The 17,785-nt window shown below is 27.2% G+C and overlaps 2 protein-coding genes across 4 annotated transcripts in view; both read right to left on the bottom strand.

Annotated features, from left to right (window-relative positions):
- LOC126894990 (uncharacterized) overlaps positions 1-17,785 on the bottom strand; it is a 166,420-nt gene that overhangs the window by 122,454 nt on the left and 26,181 nt on the right. The gene's annotated exons all lie outside the window — the stretch shown is intronic.
- LOC126895004 (uncharacterized) lies at positions 3,743-16,443 on the bottom strand. The gene is made up of 4 exons (XM_050666460.1): positions 16,286-16,443; positions 8,302-8,473; positions 6,372-6,608; positions 3,743-4,194 (listed from the first exon to the last, which is right to left on the bottom strand). The coding sequence occupies exons 1-4, from the start codon at positions 16,388-16,390 to the stop codon at positions 4,100-4,102; spliced, it is 609 nt and encodes a 202-aa protein (XP_050522417.1). The 5' UTR covers positions 16,391-16,443; the 3' UTR covers positions 3,743-4,099.

Below are 17,785 nucleotides of genomic sequence, written 5' to 3' on the forward strand. Positions count from 1 at the left end.
CGTGGAACTGATCTTTTTGAAGATTCTACCGAATTGCATGTTTTCTTATAATATTTATTCCACCATGATTTAAAATCAAAAATGTCTGAATGTGTTATAAGTTGGACTTTGAACTTGTTTTTATTACTAGACTGAATAATTAACTTGAGATATTCACGTAATGTATAAATTCTATCAATTTTTCTTAAAGTACGTTTTATCACACCAAAATCTCTATCACAATCTAAGAAAGAATGCCCTCGTATAGGAAAATAATGTTCTACTACTTCGAACCGACCCGTATCAACTAAAGCTTGACAAAATCGCACAACAGTATTATTTTTATTTTGTCCAGGACAATTGTCAGAAAATAACCTTAATTCTTTCACTTCTGATGGAACACATTGTTGAATATATGTAAGCAAAAATGTACACACTTCATTAGGACCTTTATACGCTTCGCCTTCGTGATATAAAAAAAACATTGAATCTTCTGATTTCATATTATGAATTCCAAACAAATTAATTGTAAGCTGGCGAAGGTAAAAAAGATCTTGTACGGGTATTTTAGGGAGTTGTAAGTTTTGCATGTAATCAAATGTGAGGCATAAAAGATCATTACGTATTTTACATTCATCCCTAGAATTTTTCTGTATAGTATAAAACTGTTTGGCTTGACGTTTATGAACTATCATTTCTGCAATAGCAGTTTTTTTTGCAGTTTCGTTTAAAGATTTATTTTTTATTTTGTTGGATAAATCTTCACATTTACAGCATGTGTCGACTTGTGGTCTACCAAAAGATAAATTGAAATTCTCTCTAAAGTATTTATTGTAATATTCATATTTAATATTCGAAGTAGGATATTTGGTTAAAAAACATTCATGCATTTTTTTAACAGTTAAGTCACAACTTAAATAACAAAATTCTTTTCCTGAATAATGACTTTGCTTTACAGGAAAACTAGATATATGATCATACATAAGTTTCAACTCAGAAGGTTGGATAGCATTGTTGCTTTTTGATTTTCCTCTTTTATCATTAGGCGTCAATCCTTTTACAAGATTTTCTCTAATAGTTCGTACACGTCTTTCCGTTACACCATATATTTTGAGAAACGCACTTTTGCACACTTTTTTCCGATCAGATCCCAACAAACAATAATACTTAAAACTGTGTTCTAATAAAATTGCATTTTCATTGCGAGGTCTATGAGTTTTACAATGTTCTTTTATTATTAACCCTTGAAGAAATAAATCCTGTTCATTTTTACTGGGAATTTTATAAAAATGTCCAAATACGAATTTCTTATCAATTTCACTTAAATTACATTTCATTGAACAGTTGCATAGTGTTTCAGCTATTTTCTTAGCTGGGATTAATTTATTTTTATAATTGATATGTTCCTTGCCTTCAATTTTAGCAGTTTTAATAACATTTCTCGAATAAGATGATTCATTTCTAATACCTCTCTTACGAATTGGTGTACTATTCTCCATAATTAAATAATTACGAATTCACTAAAAATAATGTACTTAAAGACGTATCACTGTAGAACAACCTAACTAAACTGAACATTGAAATATCTACCTACGAAATGAGAAAATAATTTTTTTGTAATCTATTTATGTAATTAAATATTTAGGTCCTATTCAATCATAAAATTACTGATTTAAAAATAGACACGTGTAAGCGTTTATTTACTGTTGAGTGTAGAAACGACACAAGTCAATGACTAAAGACGTTTTTGCTCTCAACCATATCTTTAAATAGTAATCCAATGGGTAAAAACGTTATGACTGAAGCGGTTTTTCCACTCAACACATAAAAATAGATGACTAGCATGTGTTTTTGCTAATATCTAAATTTCACAAAAAATGTGACTCGTGTCGTTTTTGCAATCATCGATTCATATATATATTTAATAGTTCCCAGTAGTGGTGGTATCCAGATTTTTTTAATCCAAGATAAAATTTATCGAAATCAGAATATCATGTTTTATTAAAATTTTATTCAAGTTTCTTCTGACTTGCCATTTATCAACCTTCACGAAATCGTATGGGCTTGAATAGATGCAAGTTCAGTTCTTCGCTCAAATAAAATAATATTTTATCACATACTATGAACCGTCTATACTTTGTCTACTAGTGCTTTATCCTGAACTATGCAAATTTTAGAATTTTAACACAAAAATATTGACGTAACACAGTTAAATTATTAGTTTTCCAATAAGCATAAATGGTCCAAAAATATTGCCAAATTGTTAAGTAAAAATAATAAGCCTAATTTTACAAAACACTAATGAAGTTCACACGCATGATCATTATCGTATCTGCCATCCCTATGTTATAAACTTAATAAAAATGTTAAGTTATAAAAATTAACACGACACTAGAAGAAAAAGTATTTTAACAGTTATAGACATAAGTGTACGCACAGGAGCATCAAATGGTGCGTTCGCTTAAGGTGATTGGAATAAATGCTACTTTAAGAAATTCTTTAACAATAATGGATTACAATGTGATCAAACATTAAAAATTGAATTAACCAAGAATTTTCTTAGACTAATAAATTTTCATGCTATAGCGGCCCATCACGATAAATATAAAAAAATTATATTATGTGTTAATAAAATATCGATTGATATTGTTCAATACTTCAATTACACAACCCTTATCTAGTACTAGCATAAGGTTTTATTTTATTTATTACTATAATTATTATAAATTTATTATTGTTAGTATTGGTTGAATAAAATGTTAAATTGTAAGATAAAGTAAAATGCTCTAGAAATGTCATTACTACTTGTAAAGAGGAAGAGGGTGTATTAGAGAGGATAATTACTTACTCCTCAAATATTTCAGAATGATTATTTGAGGCTCTATGAGTCTTAAATAGAATATTTTGTTAAGTGAAGGATATTAGATTAGCAATGTGGGCTTGTTTAAGTATATGCTGTCCGGATCCAAAAGTTCTCGCACGACTTTGCATTCTATAGACGCACAATACATATAAGGTATCAATTAAAAAGAGATTATAGCGTTACTCCATCGAATAACCAGTTGTAGTGGCACAAGCAGTGTTGCCAAGACGCCATATAATAGTGAAAAGGCGTGGTATAAAACTGGACCAAACATTAATAAAATAAAAGTAAAAACTAAATAAAAACTATATTTTACAATTTCTATATCCGTAAGATTACATAAACAAACAAAATTAGTTCTCAAAGGAAGTAGACAATCGCCAAAACGTTAATGATAATATTTCTTGTTGTTAGTGGCCGGCGGCCTGGACCGGTTCTCGTCACCCGCGGTCACTCGGCGTCGCGCGACCTGTCGGACGAGGAGAGGTAGCTGTGTCGCAGTCGCCATCCAGCGGTAAAGCCGGAAGTGCAATGCGACCGCGTCAGAATACTCTTCTAGATCAGTTTTTTTTATGTTAATATAATAATATAGTACAGCTATCCATCTGTACTAATACAAATTACTCACATACTTTACGTATAAAAATTAGTTATTCCATATTGAAACTAATTATGAAGTAAAAAAGTACTATTTTGTGGAAAGTAAGTTTTAAACTCACATTATACAATAATTAACATTTTATTTTAGAGTTGGAATTAGAAAAATTACAAAGATTTATTTGACAGATATATAAAATTGATAATATTTGAATAAATGTAATACATATCGTAAAAAATACTATACAACTCATAATTTTTATTATTCTATTTTTTAACTCTCATGTTAAAAAAAACACGATATATTAAACAAAGAAATTTTTATTATTATAAGTGTAGTAATTTCGACAAGGGACTCTTGCAAAAAATTAATAAATTATTAAATAGCATAGAATTGTGAACTTTGTTTTGTTTGTCTTGTAAAACTTATTATTTAGAGTTCTTCGCCATTTGTGTCAATTAGTAATCATAATGATTATTTAATTCTATAGCTACTTAGTTATAGAAATGTTATAATAAACAATAAATAATATAATAAATTTTTTCTCTGAACATCAATAACCAAAAATAAATTTAAACATTTATGAATAAATATATCACGGAACAAATAGTTTTAATAAAGTTATATTAAATTCTTATAAACTATGAGAAGGTCTAGTTTCAGAATTTTATTTTCCATTCATTATCCTCAGGAATAAAAATGAAATGGTCAGATTTTTTATTTTGATACAAATTAAGAAAATTTAACATAAGACCTGAAAAGAAATAAAATTGTAAAATTATTATCAATACTTGAGTAACTAGTATTTTCAAAAATAATAATCATTTTTTATTTATATTTTTAATTTAATAAATACAAATATAATAAATTAATATCTTCTTCTTCTTTTTACACGCCTTAATCCAAATTGTTGTTTTCTTTTAAATACAAAAACGCAACTTGGGTTTTTATTTAAAAAAAAAGTGAATTAAATAAACAGAATTATAAAGATCATTATATACAAGGTGGCCCATNAATATACTTTTGAATGAGAGTGATAAGTAATAATTGCCTTATCTAATTTCTTATCATGGTATAATGCCATGTTTGTAATGTATACACATTATCATCATATGTATACACAGTAATCATGAAATTAACCAAATCATGACCAAATGAATGGTTTTAATTAAAAGAAAAATATGTCAAACAAAAGAAGTATATAAATATTATTTTTCATAAAAAAATTGTATTGATCCATACATTTTTCAATAAGTTAAAGTTAAAAATTTGAAATATAAAATTAAGAATTTTCACACAAAAATAGCATTCGGTAACTACTTTCAACATGAAGGCAGATTAAAGTCCGAAATTTTGTTTTCTCAAAATGAAGTATATTACATTATCTATAATTTATGATATATATAAAAGTGTCACACCTTCCGAAACATTTTCAAAAATCAAGTTGAAAAAGTAAATTTTTTGTAAAAAAATTGTCCCCCTGTGGGCAGGTAATGGGTCAGATTTATAAAAAAAGTATAACAAATGATAAGTTAAGACATCATGCATCTACAAAAAACAATTATATTATATACAAATTTTAAAAAAATATGGCAGTTTTAAGTGAAAAAATTTAAAAAATGCCGAAAATCATCAATTTTATAATTTGTAATTTTTTTGGAGATGTTTCCCATTTACAGAGAACAAAGGAAATTTTTTCAATTTTGAGGGTAATCGACTAGATACGATTTGTGATCTTTTGACGTATTGTTGAAAGAAATAGCATTATAGAGTTAAAAGTATAACAAATAATTTTTTTACAAAAATCGTATTTTAACTTCGATGCGAAGCTGAGAAGGTATTAATTTTACTAGATGTGTTAATTAATAATTTTTTTTTTAAATTTAATTTTAAAATTGTAAAAAATTTTAAAATTACTGTCAGGTATCATTATACTTGACTCAACTATGCCACGGCCCCCCTACGTTGGGTTTTTTATTTTTTTTGTGTTTGTTACTACATTTTCTTAGCTGTCACCGAACCAATTTCTTTCAACGATACGTCAAAAGATCACAAATCGTATCTAGTCAAAGACATTACTCTCAAAAATTGAAAAAATTTCCTCGTTCCCCGTAAATGAGGGAAATCTTCAAAAAAATTACAAATTTAAAAATCGACAATTTTCGACATTTTTTCAATTTTTTTACATAAAACTGCCATAATTTTTTGAAAAATGTATGGATCAATATAATTTTTTGTATAGATACATGAGGTATTTACCTATTATTTTGTATATTTTTTTTATAAATCTGAATCTTTCCTTACCCACAGGGGGGAGGGATTCAAAATGCCAACTTTAATATTCATGAAAAATACTATCGTGAAAATATTCTCGACAGCGGAAATATTCTTCTGCAAACTATTACAGGAGACTATAGCATTTAAAACAAAAATAGAACTAAATAATTTCTTTGAGAATATTCAAAAAACCTAAAAATTCTATTAATTGATGAATATTTTAAAAATGTATGATGAAACATTAATTATTTTTAACTTGGTTGATAGGTCACATGATAACCGAAGCCAGCGTAAGTGCCGTGATATTATGCGAACTATTATATTTTTATTAGGCGTTCATCTTTTCGGTATTTTTTTAATAAAGCCTACCCAAACTAATCTATTGTATTCATCAATAATAAACGACACACGGGTCTCTACCATCAAAACCATTGTCGACTAGATTATTGCAATGAAAGTCCTATCACAAAATGTCATAAATATATCTAGCGCGTAATGGTCGCGGTGTTGAAATGTTGTCGTGGTATTGATGTAGATCCATTTATATCAATAATCAAACGGCATGTGTCGAAATAGAAAAAAACATGAATTTAAACCATTGCAATTGATAATTTTAATAAATATTTTAATACCTAAAAAAGTTATGATTATTACCTCTGTAATTGAATTGATTTTGGTCATTTGTAAATTTTACGAGAACAAAATCTAGGATCTTTTTAGGTAATCGTTTAAACAATTCGCTTTTCAAAATATCTTTTTCAGCATATTCTTTTGTCACAGTGCCCTCATTATTTTCATCTTTCTTCAAAATGTCATTTTTTAAATTGTTTTCAGAATTTTGTACGTTTTTAAATACTCTGTTAATAAGAAATTCTAATTTTATTACATCACCTAAAAAAAACCAAAAAAATTCTGTTAACATTTATATGTGCGTCAGAATAAAATTAGAACATGAAGAAAAATTATTTCGCTCCACAAATATCTAAAAATACTTATATTAAAATTTCAAAAAATATTTTTTTATTAATTCTGTTGAAATAACACTTATTTCATAATTTTTAACGAAAATATTTTTTATGCAACGCTTCCAACCCGACCAAATAGATATTTATCACGATCGCTATACAAAACACCCAAATTATACTCTATGTGTACGCCAATATTTTTATTATTTAAAATAATACTTATTCTATATCTTTATTAGCTAATTGATAAGATCTAGTGGTGAAAAAATAGGAGGAGATTGCATTGAATTTTCTACCCTCAAAGGCTAAAATTATATATATCATAATAAGCAATATACTAAAAAAACCCAGCACAGGGGGGTCGCGGCACAGTGGTGATGTGGCATAGTTGGATGAAGTATAATGATATCTGACAGAGATTAAAATCACTATAAAAAAAAACGCTTCGATGCAAATCTTTAGATAGTGTTTAATTTTAAAAAATTGATGTATTATTCCAAAAGCTACATGATCTGCTAGTTCCTTATTAATATCCCGATTAAGATAAAATATGTCGAATGAAAAAGGGATTATTAAAAAATATTATTTCTCATAAAAAAATTGTATTGATCCATATATTTTTCAAAAAGTTATAGCATTGTAAAGTTAAAAATGTAAAAAATAATATCGAGAATTTTCACACAAAAATAGCATTTGGTAGCCATTTTCACCATGAAGAGTAGTCTTTTTTTTTTTTTCATAATAAAGTATATTACATTATCTTTAATATAAAAGTGTCAGACTTTCCGGAACATTTTCAAAAGTCAAGTTGAAAAAGTAAATTTTTTGTGAAAAAGTTATAATTTTAAACCCCCCCTGTGGGCAGATAAAGGGTTAGATTTAGAAAAAATATATGCCAAATGATAGGTAAAGACATCAATCGTCTATAAATAAAAAAGTTATATTGATATGTTCTTTTTTTAAAAAGTTATGGTAGTTTTTAGTAAAAAAAATTGAAAAAATTTCGAAAATTAGCGATTTTAAAATTTGTAATTATTTTGGTAATGGTAAACAAAAAAAAAAGGTTAAATTACTCTTATTCTGTAAGTAATTGAGTGGGTTATGATAAAAAAAATCAGCCTGTATTTTTGCTAATATTATATTTTTATGGCTTTTCGTTTTGTAACCCTCGGTAAAAAATTAATCTGAAGTATGGCTAGCGTGTGTTTTCGATCCCTGTTATTAGCAATTGTATGGACTGTGAAACGTGTACTGTGTCATATAAGAATACACAATATAAAAAATAAAAATATTTATTTGTGCTTTTTAATTGTAAATAATTTTTTGCGTAAAAATTATTAGAGAAGAATAGGAAATCTGAAAGGGAACCCCGAGATCACTATAATTTTATTTATTCTCTATTATTTTATACGATTACCCTCTTCTTTATCTATTGCCTCCATATTTTTACATACTTTTTCCATTTTTTGATTTATAACGAAAATAATTATTTTAACTTAATTTAAATGTGCATACATTATTTTTAAACAAATCATAGAAAAATGCGAATTGTATTAAAATATATAATCAATTTGATCTCTTCCACTTTCTATAAGGTTAAAAAATTAAATCTCCAATACCTAATTCAATATCCTCCGCATTGAGTTCTTCTTTCAAAGCGTCAATATCTATTTGAAATTGTTTTGCATTCTTTTCCATTGTTTTAATACTAATTTCCAAATCATTAATAGCAAATTTGATTAATAATAAAAATGATTCTTGTGCGATGTAACATGCTATGGGATTTTCTTGCTAACAAAAATGAATGCAATAAAGTTATTTAGTAATTTATGGAATATATTATTATATATAACTTAAAGATAAAATCTCTCATAACTTTTGATACAATTAACAATTAGCTATAATTTTATTTTTCAAATAATTTATTAATTTGTAGCCTACAGTAAAAAAATATTTTATTATATATTTTTAATAATAAAAAATATAAGATGGGATTTTTTTTATATTATAATTATTTCAAAAGTTACGTATTTTAATTTTTAATACCATTTCTCATAAAATATGTCAATAGTCAATAAAAACTTTTAGGATAAATACTGATTGAGTTACAAGCATATTAGTACATAAAATGGAGATATTTAACGCGGTTGGAGTATGCATTATAAATATACTTTAGTAAGAGCTGCAACCATGAACTCTACATAACCACCATATGTATAAAAATGTTTGTACCTCAAAAGTTACTTATCCTAAATTTATTATCGACCTATTAAAAATGTTTGTAAGAAAATGGCTAAAAAAATGATAATTTTAAAATAATAAACAAATTAAATTTTCATTTTATCGTTTAATTAAACGCAAATAATAATATAAATATAATTTTAAGATTGTCTCTGAGTGAACAACATTAAACAAAAAAATTACTGCAAGATGTTAATTTTATCAAAAGTTATAAGAGTTATCAGAATATGCTAGACCATGTTTATGCCTTTATAGATAAATGTCATTTTTTTTTTTATATAATGTGATCCGTTTAATAAAATTTACTCAATAATTTATAAAATAAAAAATTTTGTAAATAAATATATTTGATATATTTAGTAAAATATAGAATGACCAGTAAGTAAGGAAACAGGTAAATTTTTATAAACAATGAGAACAATAGAAACTCGTTTCCTTATTTACTAAATCCCTATATAGAGTACAAAGGGTACTCGCTATTCCACGAATTCAATACTTTGTGGGTAATAACGTACAAAAATTAATGAAGTTCCATTATGAAATGGAGTTTTATACAGGTTTGAATCATATTTAAGATTATAGTAATTCACTGTTCTAAGTATATTATATTTAATAAGCAAATTATCAATTATTATAAGGTGTATTAAGAAGACATCTTAACACATTATTGTAGTAAGTGTAAATAATAATTATGACAATAATTATAATTGCAGGCTTCAAGTCATAGTTATTAATTTCTTCATTGGATTACTGATTTCTAGTTGAATTTTTAATAATCATTTATAAATGAAATGTAGTATAAAAATACAAATTGTTTCTAAAAAAATATATATAATAATTTACAATTTAACCAAATCTATAATTTATCACTAAAATGTTTTTCAAATTTTATTAATAATCATATCACTTGACATTATTTTTTATGATTAATGCCTAATTACATTTTATTTTAATAGTAAAGACCAAAAATTAGTGATATTACTAACAAAAGTAAGTTAAAAACGCATTTCTTAAATTTTGGTACCATTAAATAAAATCTTATTTATGAAATAGCTGAAAAATAAATATTTATAAAAAGTTCTTCGTCTATTTTAACGTTACATTTATCAAAAATTTAAATAGTAATTGAACTGAAGCACTGACAGAATAAAAATTTATATCTGTTTAAATAAAAAAATATATTTTATAAATTTAAAATAATTTCAAGGATAATGTTAAAGAACAATTTCGTACACAATAAAAATTTTATGAAAAAAAAAAATCATTGAGTTCAACATAAATTATAAAAATTTTAACTAAAATTTGTACACTAATTTTCTTGGAAACTATTGAAAATTTTAACATTCGTATTTTTCTACTTTTAATGCTAATTTACTAACGATCAATGCTAAACATTTAAATAGATTATATTGCCTCTAGTAGTATAAAAATCAAATTAATAATGAAATAGTATTTTAAAACGTATAAGATTGGTCGTATAAAAAAAATTATGAAAATTTTTAATTAATAAAATAATATTTAAATTGTAACTAATTCAAATATTACTTCCTCCCATTCAGTAATTTTTCAAAATACTCTTTCCATATTTCTTTACATCATCATCACTAGAAAGTAACTTATTATCAAAATTTTTTATACACATATTATAATGATGATCGAGACCTTTTCGCTCTTACTTTTGCAAGTATATTGATTTCTTTCTCGCCTTCCTTCGTTCCTAGTATCATAGATATTTAGCACTTATGATTTTATTTTTTTTTATATGTTTATATTGATGATTTTTATATTAAACCACATTATTATGAGAGATGATAGATATAAAACACCAATACACATATGAAACATAAACTCAAATTAGTAGAATAATCAATTGCGCATAGGTCTATTCAAGTTTACTTGACTAGCCAATGAGAAGGATTTTGCAATTAAAATATAAAACATTAAGTCTCCTCCTCATAAAACAGGCCTATAAAAGAGCGATTTTTAGCTCATTTACCACCTTTTTTTTTTTTCTAAAAATCTGGCCATAAAGTGTTTCTGCACCAGACTGTTTCGCGATTGTGCTCTCTTGGACTTAGAAACACTTGGTGTTTTTTATCTAACTATCTTATAAGTAATGTAATAAAAACAATAATAACTTAAACTTTTTATTTTATTTATTTTTTTAATTTTATATTATTATGAATTATAAAGACAATTAAATTTTTTATTTTGTATTTTGTGAGTTGTTCCAATTAAGAATTTTTTTTAATTCTACAAGTGGAGTGTCTATTTAATAAGTGCATTTCGAAAATCTACCTTAGCACATCTAGCGGTTGAAACTATTGCAATACAATAGTTTGTGATGTGCCACTAAGGAGATCGTAGAATGTACTTTAAATTTAAGTAGATACGTGTTTGATTGATTGCACAAGATACTGATGGTTTTGCGAGATCATTACCCTAGCACATCTAGCGGTTGAAATTATTGGTAAAACAATAGTTTGTGACGTGTCACTAGGGATTGATTCTCATATTACATTACGTTCTTTTCGGCAAGCAGTTTTGACTCTGTAAGGTCCGTGCATCGACGAGAGTAATCTCCGATGGTGTAGCCAGCCTGTCTCTAACTCTGTCGACTCTCATGTCAAACACACAATTTCATAAAATATTGATAGTTTGTTGAAGTCATTACCCTAGCACATCTAGCGGTTAAAACTATTCGTAAAACAATAGTTTATAACGTGTCACTAGGGATTGGTTCTCATAAGCTATCTGGTTATATAAATTTTTATTTTAAAATATAAAGTAACACATATACTTAGACACCAAGTATAGAAAGGAACTACAGTGAAGTAATATTTCAAGTTTAATAATTTGCATAATTTTACAAAAATTAATAAGTAGATAAAAGTCAGTGCTGTTTTTATTTATATTATTTTTACAACAAACGATCAAGTTAGCTGGACATAAGGTAAGAAATTATATTTCTAAGCATGTTATAAAAATTAGAAAAATAAACTTAAGGTAAATCAAGAATAACTTTTGTCAAGCAAATAACAGATAAAAAAAAAAGGGAAAATATTATTAATAGCTATTTAGTCACCATTCAGGACGCAACAGCTTGCGTTAAACATTAATATTTAGTTTATATTTAATACCTATACAAAAAATAACAATTTAGCCATTAAGGCTTGGCGCCCAACAACTGAACACTTGCAATTTACGTAAACACACACAGTTTATTATTTCTATAACATAACCATTAAATATTAAGAGTCGTAAAATTCTTCTCCTTAATTGTTGCACGTTTCATTGTGCGTCATACAGAAGTAATTTACTTGCGATCTATATTTTACGACAAAAAATAAATATAGTTTAAAAAAACTAAAAAACACGCTTTTAAAGAACATCGAACTAAAAATTATTTTTTACTTTTTAGTTCGATGTTCTTTAAAAGCGTGTTTTTTAGTTTTTTTAAACTATATTTATTTTTCACTTTTTAGTTACATGTTATGATAGTAGTTACTATCAATATCATGGTTATAACGGGTAAAGGGGAATCAGGGTTCGATTCCGGAGAGGGAGTCTGAGAAACGGCTACCACATCCAAGGAAAGCAGCAGGCGCGCAACGTGGAGGTAGTGACGTAAAATGACGATACGGGAATCATCCTTTGTAATCGGAATAAATACCCTATATATCTCTTAATGAGAATAAAGCGTATTAATATATAAGTTTTAATAGTAATTAGAATATATATATACATGTAAAGCGACTTAAGTACGTAAACGTATCATGCACGAGGTATAGCTGTATTTTGTTGGCGGGCGGGGCGCGAGGCATATACGGCGGCAGAGGAGTCGGCTGTAGGAATATATAAATGAATATTAACATATACGTATATACGTATTAATATTAATATATATATTAATATTAGCGGTGGCGGTAGGAATATATAATCTTCGCATAATATCGTGGCACTTTCGTTGGCGTCGACGACGCGATGTCCGGGGTGATCCTCGGGCGTCAAAAGGTTAGCAGCGTTGATGGCAACGGTGCGCGAGTGGAGATCGGTTTATTGACGTTGCCACTTTGACAACAGGAAGAATACTACGGTATCATTAGCGTAGTATATGTACGTCGTCGGCCGTGCGGCACTTGCTGGACTTTGCACCGCGGTGTTGGTCAGTCAAATACTCAAAATTGTACAGAAATATACAGAAAAAAATAGTGTTGGCGCCGACTGGTGAGCGGGGTGGGGTGAATGCAATACGACGGTCTAGTCTCAAGGTCATAGACGACGGGATACGCGACATAATAACACGTGCCGCGTGGAGTTACAAACTTACAACATACAAACAATATACAAACAACATACATGTGAAACTAATATAAGCGTGTTAAAATAGGAGTGGTCACTATATCAAAACAAAGAATTTATGATTATATGCCATATGCTTTTATTTTCATATTGTTGCTAAACGAATTTCAAAACTCTGGTTAACATAATATTTATACTCATATTCAATTTGATTATCGTCTCTTTGTTTTTCATATTAAAAAAAATTATTTATTGGATTTCACCATCTCAATATACAAAACATTAACCTACTTAACTTTTTTTTATGACAAAATATAAATATAACATATATTCAATTATTGCCAATTAGTTTAACTCTAAATACATTTTTTCTACCACTCCTTTTTTTATGACACTAGCCTATCATACAACTCATCATACCTTTTAAAATTCGCTTTACATACTGCACACTTGGCTTCTTTGCACAAGCGTTTACTCCATCCAACCTTTTCTCCTTTTGCTCTTCTGCCATACTTTAAATTGATTTTTCTTACTTTCCACGATTTTATGAACGTTATCATCCCACCACCAGGTTTTCTTGATTCCTGGCATTCTGTTCCTACTCTCACCAACAATTTCCTATGCAGTATTTTTTCCACAAGTAGCAAATCTATTCCACACATCATTTATGTCTCCTTTGACATTCCACACCGTCCTCTCTTACCGTTTTTGCAAACTCTTTTTCATTTTCACCATTCAATTTTCACTACCGGATCTTCGATTTTTCCCATGTATTACTTATATTTTTGTATATTCTCTTTTTGATAACTCCAATACCATCAGTCTATGTTGTGTAGTTACACTCTAGCCTGGTATAACTTTACAATCTTCTACTCGCTTTACGCTCTCTCTCTTCCACATAAAATAATCTGTGATCTATTCCTACCACTCTTATAAGTTATATAATGTTCTTCCCTCTTTCCAAAATAAGTATTAACCACAGCAAGATCATACGATATTGCGAAATTGAGGATTCTTTCTCCAGCCTCATTCTTCCCACTAAAACCATACCCTCCATGTACTCTTTCATATCCTCTCCTCTTATTACCTACACGAGCATTCATATCTTCACCTATCATTGCACCTCATTGCCAGGTACCGTTTGCATCACCTCATTTATCTCTCTCCAAAACACTTCCTTGTCTATTTCATCACATCCTACTTGTGGAGCATAGTCACTTATTACATACAGCGCTATTTCTTCAAATATCAATTTTATGACTACAATTTTGTCACTTATCCTAGCTACTTCTACTACTTTACTTTTCATCACCTCATCCATTATTATACCTACACCATTCCTTGTATTAGACTTCCCTGGGTATATTATTTTATAACCCTCATCTATTTCCTTCAATTTCTCTCCTTTCCACTTAGTTTTCTGCACACAACAAATGTTAACTTTTCTCCTCTTCAATACTTCTACTAATTCTCTACTTCTAACAGTTAATGTTCCAACATTCCAAGTACCTATTCTTACTTTGGATCTATCTTCTCTCTTATACACGAGTCCAGCCTAGAGTTAAGTGGTGATGTGTCTATAAAGTTGACACTACAAGCGTTGGGCAGATCTCTACACATGACTGGTGAAACAGCTACCGCACAAGTTGTCCGGCTGGTATTAAGCACCTTATTCTTTAGGTCTTCTCCGTTTTTAACTACTTTATTCCCTCTCACCTGTTGTCCCTATGTACATCCGAGATGGGACAATTCGCCTAAGTTTTGTTCAGGACACCTCATACTATTTGACAAAAATTTTACGCCGTTTAACGATCTGACACAACCTCATTACTCGCCTCTTACGAAGTATTTTTTATCCCCTACCCACAAAAGGTGGTGTGAATTCTATTAAATATTAAATTCGAGTAGGTAGGGAGCGGTGTCGCTTTTTTTAAATGTCATATTATAAGTTAGTCTTATTATTAAATTAATTTAGTTTATAAAAAACAATTCAGTCTATTTTTATAAATCTTAAATTTTCATTAGTCTATAAATTATTGTCTATTAGTCATCAAGTTAAATATATATTATTCATGTCAATTCTTTAAACTATTCCGAAAAATATGTCTAAAATTTCATTGATACAAATTTACTATAAAAAATTCTTTAGTTGTGACAAAACACCTATTTTATGTAAAATAATATATTATAACTAACGCAATCAAGTAAAAAACAATTAATAAAAGGTCGTGATACTTGCACTTATAGATGAATTAAATTTAGTATAAAAGGGCACAAAAACAGTCAATCCAAACCACTACTCTTTTACTTTACGAACTTTCAACAAGTGTAAGAAGTGACACGGAAAAAGTTATAATTTCATAAAAAATCGAAGCATATTTATTTTTAACCTTATTTCCAACATTACTAAGGTAAACCTATATTTCTCAGTAGATTTATAAGGTTTAGAGTTAAGTATAATGAGTACATAAATTAAATAGGAAATCAGAAAAATTATGTGATCATTAGAATAAAATATTGTTTAAATAAATAAATTCGATAACGTTTGTACGATGTTAGCCAGCCTAATCTAATTTTGGAATGGGTCAATACAAATGAAGACTCTTTTGCAAAGATATAGAACCCACTATACTACTGGCGGTATTTATTGATAAGACTCACAGTCATCACAAGCTTATATAGCTGCTAGTATAAGTGGTGTTATTGATAATTTATGTGTGATAATTAATCACAAAAATTTCTATTTCAAATTATTATTATATTAATAAATTTTCAAACATTTCTTTGTTTTTCTATATTTTACATCTTCTCATAAGATGGCTGTACTCATATCCCGAATGAAAATTATATTATATCATTTAATTCAATAAATACATTGTAACTCAGTTATTCTCATGCTTATACAAGACCAACTATTAACTAATTTTATACATAATTTTAATCATAGAAAAATATCATTTTACATTAATTTTTTTGAGTTACTATAGTATAAAAGAAGATACCCCAAGCTACTTAATAATAGGAATTTATGTATAAAATAATAATAATTACAGATATTACCTCTATATTATTTATTATGGAGCTTGGCGACTTAGTTGAAAACGTAGGTATGGGAATAAAACACACAACAAAAAGTATTATTCTAAAACAAAAATAGAAATTCATTTTAATTAATGATAATATATGAGTTAGGTAAACGTGAAAAATAATTTTTAATATTAAATGAATTTAGTTTATATGGAACAATTCAGTCTATTTAGAAAAATCTAAAATGCGGTAAAACAAATTAATCATTTGTCTTATTTACAATGTATAAGTCATATACTTTACATTTATAATAATTATTTATGTATTATCGCAGGAAAATATTACTTAATTATTCTTGAATAAAATAAAATGTAGTATGAAAATATTAATTTTATTAAAATAAATACAGATAATACTTTAAAATGTAACCAAGTGTATAATTTATCATTGTAATATTTTTCATTGCCAAACAGTATAAGATTGTGTACAAAAATTAGTATGTCACGATGAGTATATCAAAATATAGAAAACTAATAAAGTAAAATAGGTTATTAATAAAATGTAATAAGTATACGGTTGACGGTTGGTCCCAAGGTCATCACAATAATATAATAATACTTCAATGTTGATTGACACTATCTTTGATTTCAATAACTTTAATTAAATAAATAATACAGAATTTCAAATAATAGAAATTATATTTAAATTTGAGTTGATTTATTAGAATTTAATATATTATTACAAATTTTCATTAGCATTAAACAAACGCATTCACTATATGGAATCCAAATAAAAACTATGTGTATGGACTTGATAAAAGAAAATTAATTTGAAAATTGTCTCTGAACATGTCTGTAAAAAACTCAAGTTATGTATAAAAACCACACTAACGGAGATCTAAAAAAATATTACCATTTATGTGAATAATTTTCCTAAAATATTGTCACCAAATTCTTTTATTAAAAATCGGAGAGCGTTAAGTAATTTTTTCAGTATTGGAAAATTTTTAAATATTTATGATATAATAAGATTCTACTTTTTTCTATTGTCATATCTCTTTATATAATAAAACATTGTATAATTTGCCAATGCTGGAAAAACTACTTAACGACATACTATTTTTTTTTAATAAAAGAGCTCGAAAATTTTATTCGCAAAGATAAGAATATTTTTTTTAGCACACCGTGAGCGTTTAACACTCTGTAACAAATTTTTTGTTGCAGGTTGGATTGGGTACTATCTTTATCATTATACTTGATCCATCTATACCACGTCACCATTGTGCCGCGACCCCCCTTGCTGTTTTTTTTTTTTTATTATAACAGTAACGACAAAATAATAGTGCTATTATTAAACCAAAACACATTTTTAAAGCTACATATCGATCAATATAAACTTATTTTTTATATAGCTGAAAAATGTAATTAATCAATCAAATCAATGAATATATAAACATCGAAGAACTATTTCTATTTTGATTTTTTTTATTATTACTATTTTACATATATTATTATTATTTTTTTTTGCTTTGAT

This window comes from Daktulosphaira vitifoliae, unplaced genomic scaffold (assembly GCF_025091365.1).
Source record: "Daktulosphaira vitifoliae isolate Bord-2020 unplaced genomic scaffold, ASM2509136v1 Scaffold_1, whole genome shotgun sequence".
NCBI lineage: Eukaryota > Metazoa > Arthropoda > Insecta > Hemiptera > Phylloxeridae > Daktulosphaira > Daktulosphaira vitifoliae.